The 14,446-nt window shown below is 42.4% G+C and overlaps 1 protein-coding gene across 2 annotated transcripts in view; it reads left to right on the forward strand.

Moving 5' to 3' along the window:
- The first annotated feature begins 3,697 nt into the window (after nucleotides 1-3,697).
- The window catches only part of GPR158 (G protein-coupled receptor 158), a 299,322-nt gene continuing 288,573 nt past the window's right edge, over nucleotides 3,698-14,446 (forward strand). The window contains exon 1 of one of the 2 annotated variants that reach the window (XM_077268422.1): nucleotides 3,698-5,111. In XM_077268422.1, coding sequence (XP_077124537.1) covers nucleotides 4,228-5,111 — 884 coding nt within the window. In that variant the 5' untranslated portion in view covers nucleotides 3,698-4,227. The remainder of the gene's footprint in view (nucleotides 5,112-14,446) is intronic. The other variant, XM_077268421.1, reaches the window with a different exon arrangement.

Genomic DNA, 14,446 nt, shown 5'->3' on the forward strand with positions numbered 1-14,446 from the left:
ACTGCATCAATGGGAGAATGGATGGAGCCATGTACCATAAAATCCTGAGTTACAACCTCCTTCCCTCCGCCAGGACATTAAAAATGGGTTGTGGCTGGGTCTTATAGCAAGACAATGACCCAAAACATACAGCCAAGGCAAAAAAAGGAGTGGCTCAAAAAGAAGCACATTAAGGTCATGGTGTGGCCTAGCCAGTCTCCAGACCTTAAACCCATAGAAAACGTATGGAGGGAGTTGAAGCTCCGAGTTGCCAAGCGACAGCCTCAAAATCTTAATGATTTAGAGATGATCTGCAAAGAGGAGTGGACCAAAATACCTCCTGACATGTACGCAAAGCTCATCATCAACTACAAAAAAAGTCTGACTGTTGTGCTTGCCAACAAGGGTTTTGCCACCAAGTATTAAGTCATGTTTGCCAGAGGGATGAAATATTTATTTCTCACTGAAAAATGCAGATACATTTATATAATTTATACAATGTGATTTACTTTATTTTATTTTTGATACTCTATCTCTCAAAGTTAAAATTAACCTACCCTTAAAATTATACATTGTTCATGTTTTTGTCAGTGGGCAAACTTACAAAATCAGCATGGGATCAAATACTTATTCCTCCACTGTAATACTGTGTAAGGGGGCTGTGTGGGGATGTAATACTGTGTAGCAGGGCTGTGTGTGGACATAATACTATATAAGGGGGCTATGTGGAGACATAATACTGTGTAAGGGGATTGTGTGGGGACATAATACTATGTAAGGGGGCTATGTGGGGATATAATACTGTGTAAGGGGGCTGTGTGGTGACATAATACTGTGTATGGGTGTTGTGTGGGTACCTAATACTATATAAGGGGTCTATGTGGGGACATAATACTGTGTAAAGGGGCTTTGTTGTGACATAGTACTGTATAAGGGTGTTGTGTGGGGACATAGTACTGTGTAAGGGATCTTTGTGGTCACATAATACTGTATAAGTGTCCTGTGTGGGGACATAACACTGTGTAAAAGAGCTCTGTGGGGACATAATCCTGTGTAAGAGGGGTGTGAGGGGACATAATACTGAGTAAGGGTCTTTATGGTCACATAATACTGTATAAGTGGGCTGCCTGGGGACATAACACTGTGTGAAGGAGCTTTGTGGGGATATAATACTGTGTAAGATGGCTGTGTGAGGACATAATACTGAGTAAGAAGGCTATAAGGAGACATAATACTGTGTAAGGGGGCTGTGTGGGGACATAATACTGGATAATGGGGCTGTGTGGGGACACAATACTGAGTGTTATGACCTGGTGGTTACGGAGCGGTACTGAGATGACCTGGTGGGTAAAACCAATCATGGACAAGCTCAGAGGAGGTGGCAGCTCCACAGACAGAAATCACTGATATGACCTAGTGATTACGAAGCAGCACTGAAATGACCTGGTGGGTAAAACAAATAATGTACAAGCTCTGAGGAGGTGGTAGCTTTACTGACCGCAATCCCTACTCCTAACACCAACACTATAAATAGACGTGGAGCGTTCCTATCTCTGCCTAGACGCCTCTTCACAGCCTAAGAACTAGCTACCCCTGAAGATGGAAACGGAAAACTATCTCGCCTCAGAGAAACCCCCAAAGGAAGATAGCCCCCCACAAATATTGACGGTGAGTGGAGAGGGAAATGACAAACTCAGAAATGAAACTAGATTTTAGCAAAGGAGGCCAATACTATCTAAATAGACAGAGATAGAAAAGGCTACTGTGTGGTCAGTATAAAAACTAAATGTCCACGCAGAGTTTACAAAAATAACCTCCACACCGACTCACGGTGTGGAGGGGCAAATCTGCGACCCCAGAGCTTCCAACTAGCCGGAATATTTCATAATGACAAGCTGGACAAAAGAGACATAACTTAAACAGAATAGAAGGTCATAAGCAGGGAAACACCCAAAAACTAGCAGAACTTATCTTAAGCTGAAATGGACTGGCCAACAGAGAACTTCCAGGAAAGAACTGAATCCACAGGAAAAACATTGACAGCTGGCATCAACTACAGCCAAAAGCCCAGTTAAATAACAAGGCCAGGGAACTGATTAGTGAAAGCAGCTGCTAAGTTCCACTCGAAACCACCAGAGGGAGCCCAAGAGCAGAACTCCCAAAAATACCATTTGTAACCACAGGATGGAGCCTAAGAACTGAATTCACAACATCTGAGTAAGGGTGCTGTGTGAGGAAATAATACTGAATAAGGGGGCTGTGAGGGGACATAATACTGTGTTTAGGGGCTGTGTCGGGACATAATCTACTATATAATTGTCTAAGGGTCACTTCGGTCTTTCTGTCTGTCCTTCTGTCTGTCTGTCTGTCACGGAAATCCCAAGTCGCTGATGGCCACGACCAATCAACGACGGGCACAGTCTAGCGGCAAAATGGCCACTCCATAGGCCACTCCATAGTCCCCTCCAGTTAGCGCTCACACAGGGTTAATGGCAGCATTAACGGACCGCGTTATGCCGCGGTGTAACGCACTCCATTAAAGCTGCTATTAACCCTGAGTGACCAACTTTTTACTATTGATGCTGCCTATGCAGCATCAATAGTAAAAAGATCTAATGTTAAAAATAATAAAATAAAAAATCATTATCTACTCACCTTCCGTGGGCCCCCGGATACAGCCGAGGCCTTTCCCGCTCCTCGCAACGCTCCGGTGACCGGTCCATGCATTGCAGTCTCGCTAGATGATGACGTAGCGGTCTCGCAAGACCGCTATGTCATCATCTCGCGAGACCGCAATGCACTCTTGGGACCGGAACTTCAAGAGGAGCATCGGAAAACGCCTCGGCTGGATCCAGGGGGCCGACGGTGGGTGAGTATATCACTATTTTTTATTTTAATTCTTTTTTTAACAGGGATATGGTGTCCACATTGCTATATACTACATGGGCTGTGTTAGATACTGCGTGGGCTGTGCTATATACTACATCTCTGTGCTATATACTATGTGGGCTGTGCTATATACTACGTGGCTGTGGCATATATTACGTGGTTGAGCAATATACTACATAGTACAGTACTAGTGATTTATGGGAAAAAAACACATAGATGAAGGTTACTCTTTAATTTAACAACACGAGAAAGCTTGCACAAATGAATTTGACACAACATAAGGGAACCTGCCCCTATGAGCATAGTATGATAGTAATATTTTTCCCATAAGCTTAATACAACAAGTGAGAACTTGCCCAATATGAGTGTAATATGACACGGGTGAGCCCATGTAAGCCTGCCCATATAGTCTGCAGTGACACAATACAACATTTAATTATATAACAATTGTCTGCAATCAGAATTGCATCTCCAGTCTACAATGCAGAGAAATAAACACACAACTGCTTCCATCACTTACATATCCTGTAAAAAAAAAAATGAAAAAATAAATAAATAAATAAAGCAACACTGAAAAGGCTGGAAAAACAAGACTTGCAGAAGCCAGAGCAGTGTTTCCAGGAGGAGGAGACAATTCTCAGTGATGTGTCTCAGTGTTTTCCTAATCACTAAGCAGCCAGCTCAGGTTCAGCACTGGACAGCTCCTTCCACCTTTCCTCCCGCATTACAAATGGCTGTTCCCTGACTGACATTGCTACTGCCCATACATAGCCCAAGAAAGACAAAGTATACCTATAGGAGTAAGCTGGGAGGGGGATGAGGGCTGAATGTGTTTGGTTGTGGCAAAGTGTAGTTAAATCCTTTCACAAGCAGAGGAAGGCGGAGAATATTCCTTAAGCTCATCCAAGTCATCAATTAGCCAAAGCCCAATGCATTGTTCTTCAATGTGCTTCATTGCTTTGATGTGCACAGTGGACGTGGCAGCGCAGAATTACCCTTGAGATGAAGATATTAGAGGATGAAGTCCCTGGGAATTTGTATTCTCTTTCCCCTCTGAAGACCATAGTCGAGGATGAGGATACAGACGTAAGCAGTCTAACTATAGCTTCTGTGCTAGATGGGATGTAACCTGCTCAGATCAAGGCAGTTGTCTGCGTAATTCCTACTGGAAACCTGCTGGGGGAAGACGGGATAGACTGGATATTCATTTCTCTTCTTTTTTTTTTCTTTCAATTTTTTTTTTCCCATTTGACCACAGGTGATATGTTTTGGGTTGGATGCAGCACGATGATCCAAGATGTTCGATTCTGAGACCTGATCACAACTGATTTGAGTTCTTTTGGATTTTGCAGATCACTCATGATCATGGCTTATATTATGATTCTTGCAGCCTTCCTTGCCCAGGTCTGTTTGCTGACAGCTTCTAGCCTAGACTTGGAAGGGCGTATAGCTCGTAAAGAGGAGCACAAGATAACCAGGGATAAGCAACCCATCTACAACCACCCTAGAAGCCTGGAGCATCCTTCCATGTGGATCAGGACCACGGAGAGCACCGTTTTAGAACAGAATCTGGCTGAGGACTTGCCAAAACATGTGGCTTCTTTCCTATATACAGGGGATTCTAATGAACTCAGGCGAGCCAACTGCTCAAAGAGGTATGAGTTGACTAGTCTGTCAGGGGTTTCACCCACAACTACTCATCAATCTTTGCACAGTTCGGTGGATTTACTTGTCCATTCCTCCAACTTTTTAAACATGATGTTCCAAAGCAATAAATCCAGAGACCACACCTCGCAGAGGGACCTGGAGTGGTACAGTGCTCTCATAAAGAGTATCCTAGAAGGAGAACCTAGAATTTTTAGGTCTGTCATCACTTTAAGCATGGACCCATTGTACAACATCCCCGAGGTGTATCTTCAGGCATCTCGAGAGGAAGACAAGCTCCATCTCCAAGATCTGTCCTCTTCGGCTCAACATCTGTCCAATGCCACTCAGGAAACTGAGTGGTTCCGGGCTTTCAAACCTAAGGGGAGGCCTCACCACCAGCACAAGAGGGTTTTAAATGGTGCTAAAACTTTAGATGAGAGCTGGAAGAAGGGCTTTAACTACCTTACTGACAGGAGTCACATCAAGTGGTCATCACCTTTTCTGGAATGCGAACATGGGAAATACAAACCCAACTGGCTTCTTTCCCTTTCTGCTGCATTTTATGGGCTTAAGCCAAATCTTGTTCGGGAATTCAGGTAGGAAGACATTTTCTCTGGAGGGGGGAGCTCATAGTATTTTCATTCTGCTATGGTATGATATCCACAGGAGGCATGCCAAGGGGGGCTGTGTAATAGCCATTCTTTCTTATTAGGGTTAGCTTGCCCCAGAATTCTACCTTGATATTAGGCGACTAATAACGGATACAAGGGAAATCTCTTCTGCAGCTGGTTCCACATATCCGATAGTGGAGTTCTGTGAATCCTCTATTTGCATAATAACAACTGCAGACTAATTAAGTTTGATAATTACACAGGACATTGTGGAAACCTAAAATTGAATCTATTGTTCAGACACATATCATCTCCCTCCCCAGTAGGAATGCAAAGCTTAATAATGACTGTGCAATTAGAGACTGTCATAATTTTACCAGTATAAACGAACTGTGCACTCGTCCGGAAAGCAGACACAACCCATAGTGATGGCCATACACACTACACATACATTACACATGCACACATATCACACATACACCAGCAACAGCCTGCTAAATATAGCAGACAAATCATAGAAATACTGGCCACCCTTTGTGTGCTGGAGTCCATATAGGCAGAGCGAGATCTGCTGTGTAAACTCATTATGGCTCTCCATGATTTATTAATCATATGTTAAAGTGCATACAGTACCATAATATATTTATGTGCTGTGCTCCACTAAATACAAGCATGGACCTGTGCCAGTCTATGTGATCATGGCACTTGGCAGTGAGGAATAGTGCCAGGCAACAAGCAGTCTGCTTTATAGCTAAGATTCTGGGATTTCGGTGATTTATTTGACGTGGGATAAACTTTATGCACTTATTAGATGCAATAAGCCAATAATGTCAGGATTATTGTACTTAAGTAACATAAAAAGGGCTTTGCGGTGAGCGGCATGAGAGTAGAGGATGAAGGCTAAAATAATGCTGGTTATATGAAGACATAAATGACCCACTCAGTGCTAGAATTGATGATCAGAATAGAATGTTCTTTATTTCTAATTTGTTAATTTTATTTATTTATTGTTATTTTTCTTTGCATATTGTTATTTTTATTTATTATTTTTTAGCTCATTTTATTTTATTGTTATTTTTATTTACTGATATTTTTAGATCATTTTATTTATTTATTGTTATTTTTAGTTATATATTGTTATTTTTAGTATTTGTGGTTAAATTTATTTATTGTTATTTTTATCTGTATATTGTTATTTTTATTTATTATTTTTGGCTAATTTTATTGATTTATTGGTATTCTTATTTATTTATTGTTATTTTCATTTTTTTTGTTTATTTATTTATTGTTGTTTTGTATTTATTTATGCATTATGCCTGCAGAGTACATTTCACTGTCACATTTGATGATTTATTAATTATTATATTACACATTAAGCCATGTGTATTGATTATTTTCCTACTGGATTTTTTTTTTGTAATGTATTAATCTCCCCTAATGATAAACCTCTTTTTTTTTATCTCATTATGATATGCTTGATCGTCTGATTATCATTATGGATGTTTGTTGTCATTTGCATTAGAACAATTTATCGCTCTTTGTAAATTGCAAAGTCGGTAAAGTGAATTAAAAAAGAAAATATTTTAAAAGGATAACCCTTTGCACTTTAGTAGTCATTAACATGTGGTTCTTGTTTATTACACACGCAGAAGCTGAAACGCACGCAGACCTTATAGTTCTTGCAGTTGAAGATCTTCTACAAGTGTTTCCAGTCTAGATAATCCTTTTTCTGGGTTAAAGGGCCTCTCAAGGCTTATGAAGAAGCATATTAGGCCAAGTTCACAAGTTCAGTATTTGGTCAGTATTTTACATCAGTATCTGTAAGCCAAAATCAGGAGTGGGTGAAAAATTCAGAAGTGGTGATGTGTTTCTATTATACTTTTCCTCTGATTGTTCTTCTCCTAATTTTGCCTTACAAATACTGATGTAAATACTGATCAAATACTGAACCGGGTACTAATATTGGTCACCTGTATCAGATTGGTGGCGCTCCGACACCCAAACCCAACGATTCCAAAAGCATGGTTCTGGCTCTGGAGAATGGTGATCTGCATGGAGTGGAGATAAGCATGATTGATCTAGACTTTATTCATTGTCTATGGGACTGCCCGAAATATCTAAGGTTTGACTTTTTTCAGCTGTCTCATAGAATGACTTCAGAGCTCTGTTTTTAGATCCCCAGCAATTAGTAAGTTTCCCCTACGCCATGTGATTGCAAAACAGTAATCTTTACACAGTGTTTTATCTTTATTCACATAAAACTGAGAACTATATTTTCGTTATACTTAAAAGTTACACTTTTCTCTAAAGTTTCATATCTAAAATCTATGTATTATCATCAAGTATATCTCATACAGGCATTTTAGGGCATGTGTATATGGAGTTTTTGAAGTGGCTTTTTCTAATAAAAAATATGCCACAAATATAGCGGGAAAAATGCTTGAAAGTCTCATACTATTACTTTCTATTTTAAAATTGCTTTTGCTGTTCGTAATTTCAGTTTTTAACTTCTGCATAAAGGGGTTGTCCACAACTCAGACGACAACCCCATCTCAATAACCATAGTTCAGCCATGTAAAATAAAGCAGTTATACTCCCATCCGGTGCCCGCACCATTCCTGTCTGACCGTTCCTGCCGGCGATTCAGTAGCTTCTGCTGACACCCGGTCAACAAAGCAGACCTGAAGAGGAACAGCTGCTCTATTGACTTTGGGCGGCTGGATCACCGGCAAGAGCAGTCAATGACCACTATGTGCCAGCATCGGATGGAACGGGCAGGTAGTTAGCAACTACCTGCCTGTCAGTTTTTAGGCCCATAGTAAAAAAAATAGTCCTGGATAAACCCATTCAAGTTTTTAAAAATGCCTGTTGGTAAAAAAGAAAGTGCATGTTACTTCTTTGAAATGGCTCCTGGTGGAATCTGCCCCAAACTAGGCACTGTCCAATCAAAAGGTTGCAAAATATTTCAGGAAACTCTTCCAAAACACTTCAAAAACTCTACAAAACCTCTTTACGAAACAAAAGACTCCACCAAAAACTTCCTAAAGAAGGAGTGTTCCTGATGCGATTTACAATACAAAACTTGAGGTATTTGACTGTGTAAACAAACCTCCCTGTGCACATACCTTAAGGGTATATTCACACAGAAGAGATTTTCTCCAAATCCATCTCAAAAACTCAAAACGTCTGAAGACCTTGTAGTTTTCATTCAATTTCTGCTCCAAAAAAAGAGGCAAAAAAGATGTTGTCTGCACATATCCTAACTGCAGTGGTCACCAGCTGAAATAATCCCTGGGAAAGATACTTTTACATTGAAAGATTATCGTGAACAAGCATTCTTAAAGAAGCACTCCTCCTATGAAAGTTTTTACCTGATGGATAAACGACATTGAAAGGGTTGAATGATCTTTTGTTTTGCACAAAAGATCATCATTCTTGGCAGCACATTGGCTAATAAAATGGAGTCCAAATGTCTCATTCAGGATCTGTGGCTGGAGGTGTGGAGAACCTTTAATGTGTTGCTAAAGACCCTGACCTGAGCAGGTGGACCCGCTGTACTATATGAACTGTTTTTCTGTTTGTGTTCTCACTTTGTGCCAGAAAAGGTTGTTCATCTGTTTTTTCTATCAGGAGCAGTTTATGCAGTTTTAATAATCTTGCTGGAACTTTTCAACAATACTGCTTCCCGTGCCTACCTCAACCACAGCCGAGTAAGTACAGATCTCTACAATTGGTGGAGTATGCGGGCACTAAGCACAAGCGGCAAATCAATGAGCCCTGAAAGAACCAAAAGAGTTACATTTTATTTTTGGAGTGAATATTGAGCAACGTGAACTTGATAGAATGTTTGTGTACAATTGCAGTCTGTTAATTAAAATGTATGAGAAGTTTGGACCTCAGCTTGAAGGCGGGGTGACGCTCTCAGGCAGGTGCAAATTACTGCAATTACTGCCATCGGGAGGCAGATGTGAAAAAGCGCATTAAAGTGGAAAAACAAATGAGCAGCCTTTTCTGGCTCAAAGTGAAAAAACAGTCAGAAAAACAGTCCATATAATACTGCTGTTGAGGGAAGATCTGAAGTGACCCTTCACGGTTGACACAGTGATTTTCAAATTGATCCACAGGCCGTTGCCGGCAACTAAAATGACCAGAGGGAGACGTATGTCTCTGTTTGGGGGGATCGAGCAGATCTCTGACCCCCGTTTATTGTGTTGCACTTTTCATAATCTTAGAAATTATACTTCAGCCAATCAACATAAGAACACGCTCACAGTTCTTAACCTATAAGAATGCAGGAGCAGGCTGTACGTCAAGGTCCTGTAGAACAATACACCCTCAAACTATGAACTTTACCATATAAAACTTTACCAACTTTACCATATAAAATATGGAGTTTGGGATATACTCGCCGTGTAAGACGGGGGTCATCTTATACGCCCAGTCATCTTATACGGGGTATGCGGTGCAGATGGTTCCCAGGGTCTGGAGGAGAGGGGACTCTCCTTCAGGCCCTGGGATCCATATTCATGTAGAAAAAAAGAATAAAAATAAAAAATATGGGATATACTTACCCTCCGACGGCCCGCGGCTCTCAGCTGTGCAAGCGTTCTTCGTTCCTAAGGATGCATTGAGCAAAGGAACTTATGGAGTATGGAGGGCGACACTGGATCCAAGCATTGTCAGAACCTCCTGATATACATGAGAAAAAAGGCCGGACCTTGGTCACTTTCAACAACTTCTGGGACACCATATCTGCATATGACTTCCATCACCAGTTTCTTTGCTGTAGTTTTTGCAGTCATGTTGGTAACGGGGAAGGAAGACACACAAGTTGGTCCTTTTTCCAGAGACCATTGTCCATACGTGCTCCATCAGCCTTCCACTGCTTCACTTCTTCCTTTGGGGACATTCTCTGCATCATCATTAAGCGGTCTTGCGGGGTCCGACAGAAATCCTCAGTCTGGCATAGATCATCAAGTTCCTGTAGAGTCAGTGTTTCTTGTAACTGTTTATGCTGAGAGCGCGTGGTCACCATAGTTGGTATGGTTGGTTCAACAGGTAGGAGAGCATCAGCTTTTGCTTGCATATCTGCAAAGGCGTTACCAACAGTCTGTGGACTGTTCCTAGGACCTTGTGCCTTGACCTTGATAATGGCCACCTGGGTAGGTAATTTGATTGAGTCCATGAGGTTTTTAGCATCTTCAGCATTCCTCACTGGAGTCCCGGCGGTGGTAATAAACCCTCAATTGGCCCATAGGGCTCCGAAATCATGAGCAATACCAAATGCATACTGTGTCTATGTATATATTAGCCCGCCTGTCTTTGGCCAGAGCACATGCAGTAGACAGAGCCTGAAGTTCAGCTTCTTGTGCTGACTGTGAGGGAGGGAGTGCAGCTGCGTGCACTACAGTATCTTCCGTAGTAACAGCGTATCCGGTGTGGAATCTGCCAAACTCATCAGCATATCTTGAACCATCCGTGTATGACACCAGATCAGGATTTGGAAGTGGATTTTCGCTGACATTTGATGGAGTAGCTGTCTCTTCAGTCAGGAGTTGGGAACAGTCATGTTGGAGATAATCCTCATCACTGCCATCTTTCTTGGGGACCAGCAGTAAAGTAGCGGGGCTGATTGTAGTACAGCAATGCAACTTGACGTAGTCAGGCAAAAGGAGTGAGCACTGCAGCCGCAAGTGTCGTTGTACAGTCAGATGTCTTGGCTGTTCAAGTGTCAGTATTGCCGCAATATCATGCGAGGCAAAAATATGCATCTCATATCCAAGAATTATGTCTGCAGTCTTGTCAAGCAACAAGTGAGTGGTGTGAACTGCCCTCATGCAACTTGGTGATACTCGGGCCATGGGGTCGAGGCGGGCCAAATAATAGACCACTGGTTGTTGCCTATTGTCATGCGACTGTGTGGGTACCCCTGCTGCATGTCCTTCGTTCTCAGACACATACAAATGGAACGGTCGAGTATAGTCTGGGATGCCCAAGGCAGGGGCGGAAGTAATAAGCCACTTTATTTCAGAGAAGGCACGATAAAGGCTTTCCATACAAACCGGTGATCTTTCTTTATAGTTCATTATACCATCTTTTAGGGCATTGTAGAGAGGTTGCATCATGTTGGATGCGTCCGGTATCCACTGACGACAATAGGTACATAGTCCAAGAAAACGCTAGAGTTCATTTTCATCTTTCAGAAAAGGAAGGGAGCTGACGGCAATTTTTCTTTCTTTTGTGAGGTGTCTGACACCCTGAAGGAGACAGTGACCCAAAAATATCATTTGACCAAGGCAGAACTGAAGTTTCGAGGCCGAAACCCGACAGTTCAGATCTGCCAGATACTTGAGGAGGCTAACAGTGGCAGCAATGGCTTCCTGCTCTGTTCGTGCACACAACAAAAGATCATCCACATACTGAAGCAGTGTGACACAGGAGTGATCTAACTGCCAGGGTAAAAGACACTCGCCCATATTTTTTTGCAAACTGATTGGGACTATTTTGGGCCCCTTGTGGCATAACTGTCCATGTCAATTGTCATCCCTGATAAGTGAATGCAAACAGAAACTGGCAATCTGGGTGTAATGGAATGATGAAGAAGGCATTGGCAAGGTCGATGACTGTGAACCAAGCAGCATCCTGAGGTATCTGGGACAAAAGAGTATGTGGATTAGGCACCACTGGAGTTTCCAGAACAGTAGCTGCATTAACTGCCCGTAGATCTTGTACCAGCCGGTATCCATGGGGTTAGCCGGGTGGGGTCTTTTTCTTAACGGGAAACAAAGGTGTGTTACATGGGGAAACACAGGGTACCAGTGCACCATTATCGAGTAATGTTTGTATTTGCACCTTGGGGCCCCGCTCCTGATGATGTTTCAAAGGGTATTGATGAAAAGGGGCACCAGGTTCGAGAAACACTTTTACTGGTTTTACAGGCATTTTCCCTATATCATCTGGCCCTTTTGACCAAAGTTTGGGTGGTATGTATGAGAGATATGGGGTGAGTCACTGGTCCTCAGGCATTATTGGGGGAGGGTCTGAGCCTATCAGGGCCATCATAACTGTGGGAAGGGCGTGTAGGATACAGATCTCCTCATTGTGTTCATCTGCATAGGGGTTATATAATGTAAGGACCATCTGACCATCATCTTGGAATTGTATTCTGGAGCAGAACTGTGATAATAAATCTGCCCCCAGTAAGTTTACTGGACATACGGGAGAGATTACGAACTGAGCAGTAACCTCAGGGAAAGGTCCCACAGGGATGTGTTTTGTAAGAGTATGTTTATTGGGTCTGCCATCTACTCCAATTAAAACAAGCTCTTGGTCTGAGAATTGACATATCAGGGCTGGGGAGTGAGATTCCTAGACATAGGGTTAAAATGGATATTGGAGTATGGGACTGGATTTGTGTACGGTGGGGAGGGCAGGAGCTGGAGTCTGTTGTGTGGGCCACTGATAAGGAACGGAGCTGTGTCCTTGTAGCTGGGGTGGGGGCTGAGGTTGGAGTAGGAATCGCTGTGGCCATTGATTTAACCTTTAATTTCCCTGCTGATGCAGAGCGGGCTAAGTTCTTCTTAAAACTTTCTACTATTTTCAATGCATCATCCGGAGTGGAAGTCTCGATGTCAGGTCTAACTGACATTATTGCCTCTTTCAATTCAGATTTAAGGCCGGACATTAAAGCTGTCACAAAAAGGTGTGAATGGGCTTTATTATACAATGAGAATCCCAGATCTTTAAATTCTACCATAAGACGCCCATAGAACTTCTCGGCAGTCAAGGATATATTGGTGCCTTGGTGTTAAGGGGCATAAGGCATACAGTTGGGAGAAGAGGCTTAATTTCCTGGGGAGGGACCATATTATCTAGCAGGGATCCCCCCTGTCCCAGATCATTATTTTTAATTATTTGTCTTTCTAGCACATTACCCTCAATCACTTCCTCAATTCCTCCTGCACCACATAACATCCTTTGTCATAGTAGTAGACAGCTTTCCTTTTTCAACGTAACAATAACAGAAACAATCAGAACACACTTCCTCTGTTGATCCTCAATTTGCTATATATATCAATCACTCAACTTGAAGCAGGTGAATCTTTTACCAATCTTTCAATCACACTGATAACCAAACAATAATTTACAAGTTTCTTTCTAAAACTAGGCACCATATTTTACTTTCAACCTCCAACTTCAACTTACAATATTTCTTTCTACTTCAATACAGTACTGTTGCTTTAAACAAAACACAGATCTCCCAGGGCGTGCTACACCAAGGACAGAATATACAGAGAATCTTGAGCGCAGCTACGTGCCCCCTTCCATCCAAGACTTGAGCGGAGATAAGAACTCACAAGCAAATGCGCAGCTGTTTAGACTGCCCCTCCCATCAGATTTTTAGAAATTTCACACAGAAACAGAAGGCAGCAGTTCTCAGACTTAATTAATTTCTACAAAACCTTCATCACACAAATTCTTCTTTTTCTTCCACGGAAACTGATTCTCCTTTAGAGCTAAATATCCTTACTTCAGTTGTGCGCAGTACTAGAGCGGAATAGGCTGTTCCACCGGGTCTACCTGTCCCCCACTGGGACAACCCAAAAAAAGTGGTACTCAGTGAAAGGAGGAGGGCGTCTCAGACTAACCCACCGGACACCTCTGGATATATATATCTATATATTCCTAAGTTACGTATCCTACCCAATCTTCGATCACCTCACCATGCCTGATTCTAACAGTGATCAGGATTTCAGGATATTTAGACTATAAAGAGAATTACAATCACTGGTCAATCCGGGGTGTCCGTCCCTTATGAGGTACGGTTCGAGCACTGGGCCCCCAATTGAACTACACCTCTGTATGATTCCACCCAAGAATCACCCCACCATCGGGGACAAACCTCAGATCCTCTTTGCAGCAACAAACACTGGAAAACCACACCAAACAGTCAGTCTGAACAGTATAACTGCCAACTTACCGTGGTTGTTGTGGGGGATGGTCAGTCCCAATTTCCAGTGCCTGTGTCCGGTCCAAGGGTCCTTTGTCTTGTTGTCCTCTGGGGGGCAGAAGCGTTCCTGTTTGGGGCCCCATGTTCGGGCGCCAAGCTGTTGAGGGAGGATCTGAAGTGACCCTTTACAGTTAACACAGTGATTTTCAAATTGATCCACAGGGCGTTGCCGGCAACTGAAAATGACCAGACCGTGACATATGTCTCTGTTTGGGGGGATCGAGCAGATCTCTGACCCCCGTTTATTGTGTCGCACTTTTCATAATCTTAGAAATTATGCTTCAGCCAATCAACATAAGAACACGCTCAC

Source organism: Ranitomeya variabilis, chromosome 6 (genome assembly GCF_051348905.1).
Source record: "Ranitomeya variabilis isolate aRanVar5 chromosome 6, aRanVar5.hap1, whole genome shotgun sequence".
Lineage (NCBI taxonomy): Eukaryota > Metazoa > Chordata > Amphibia > Anura > Dendrobatidae > Ranitomeya > Ranitomeya variabilis.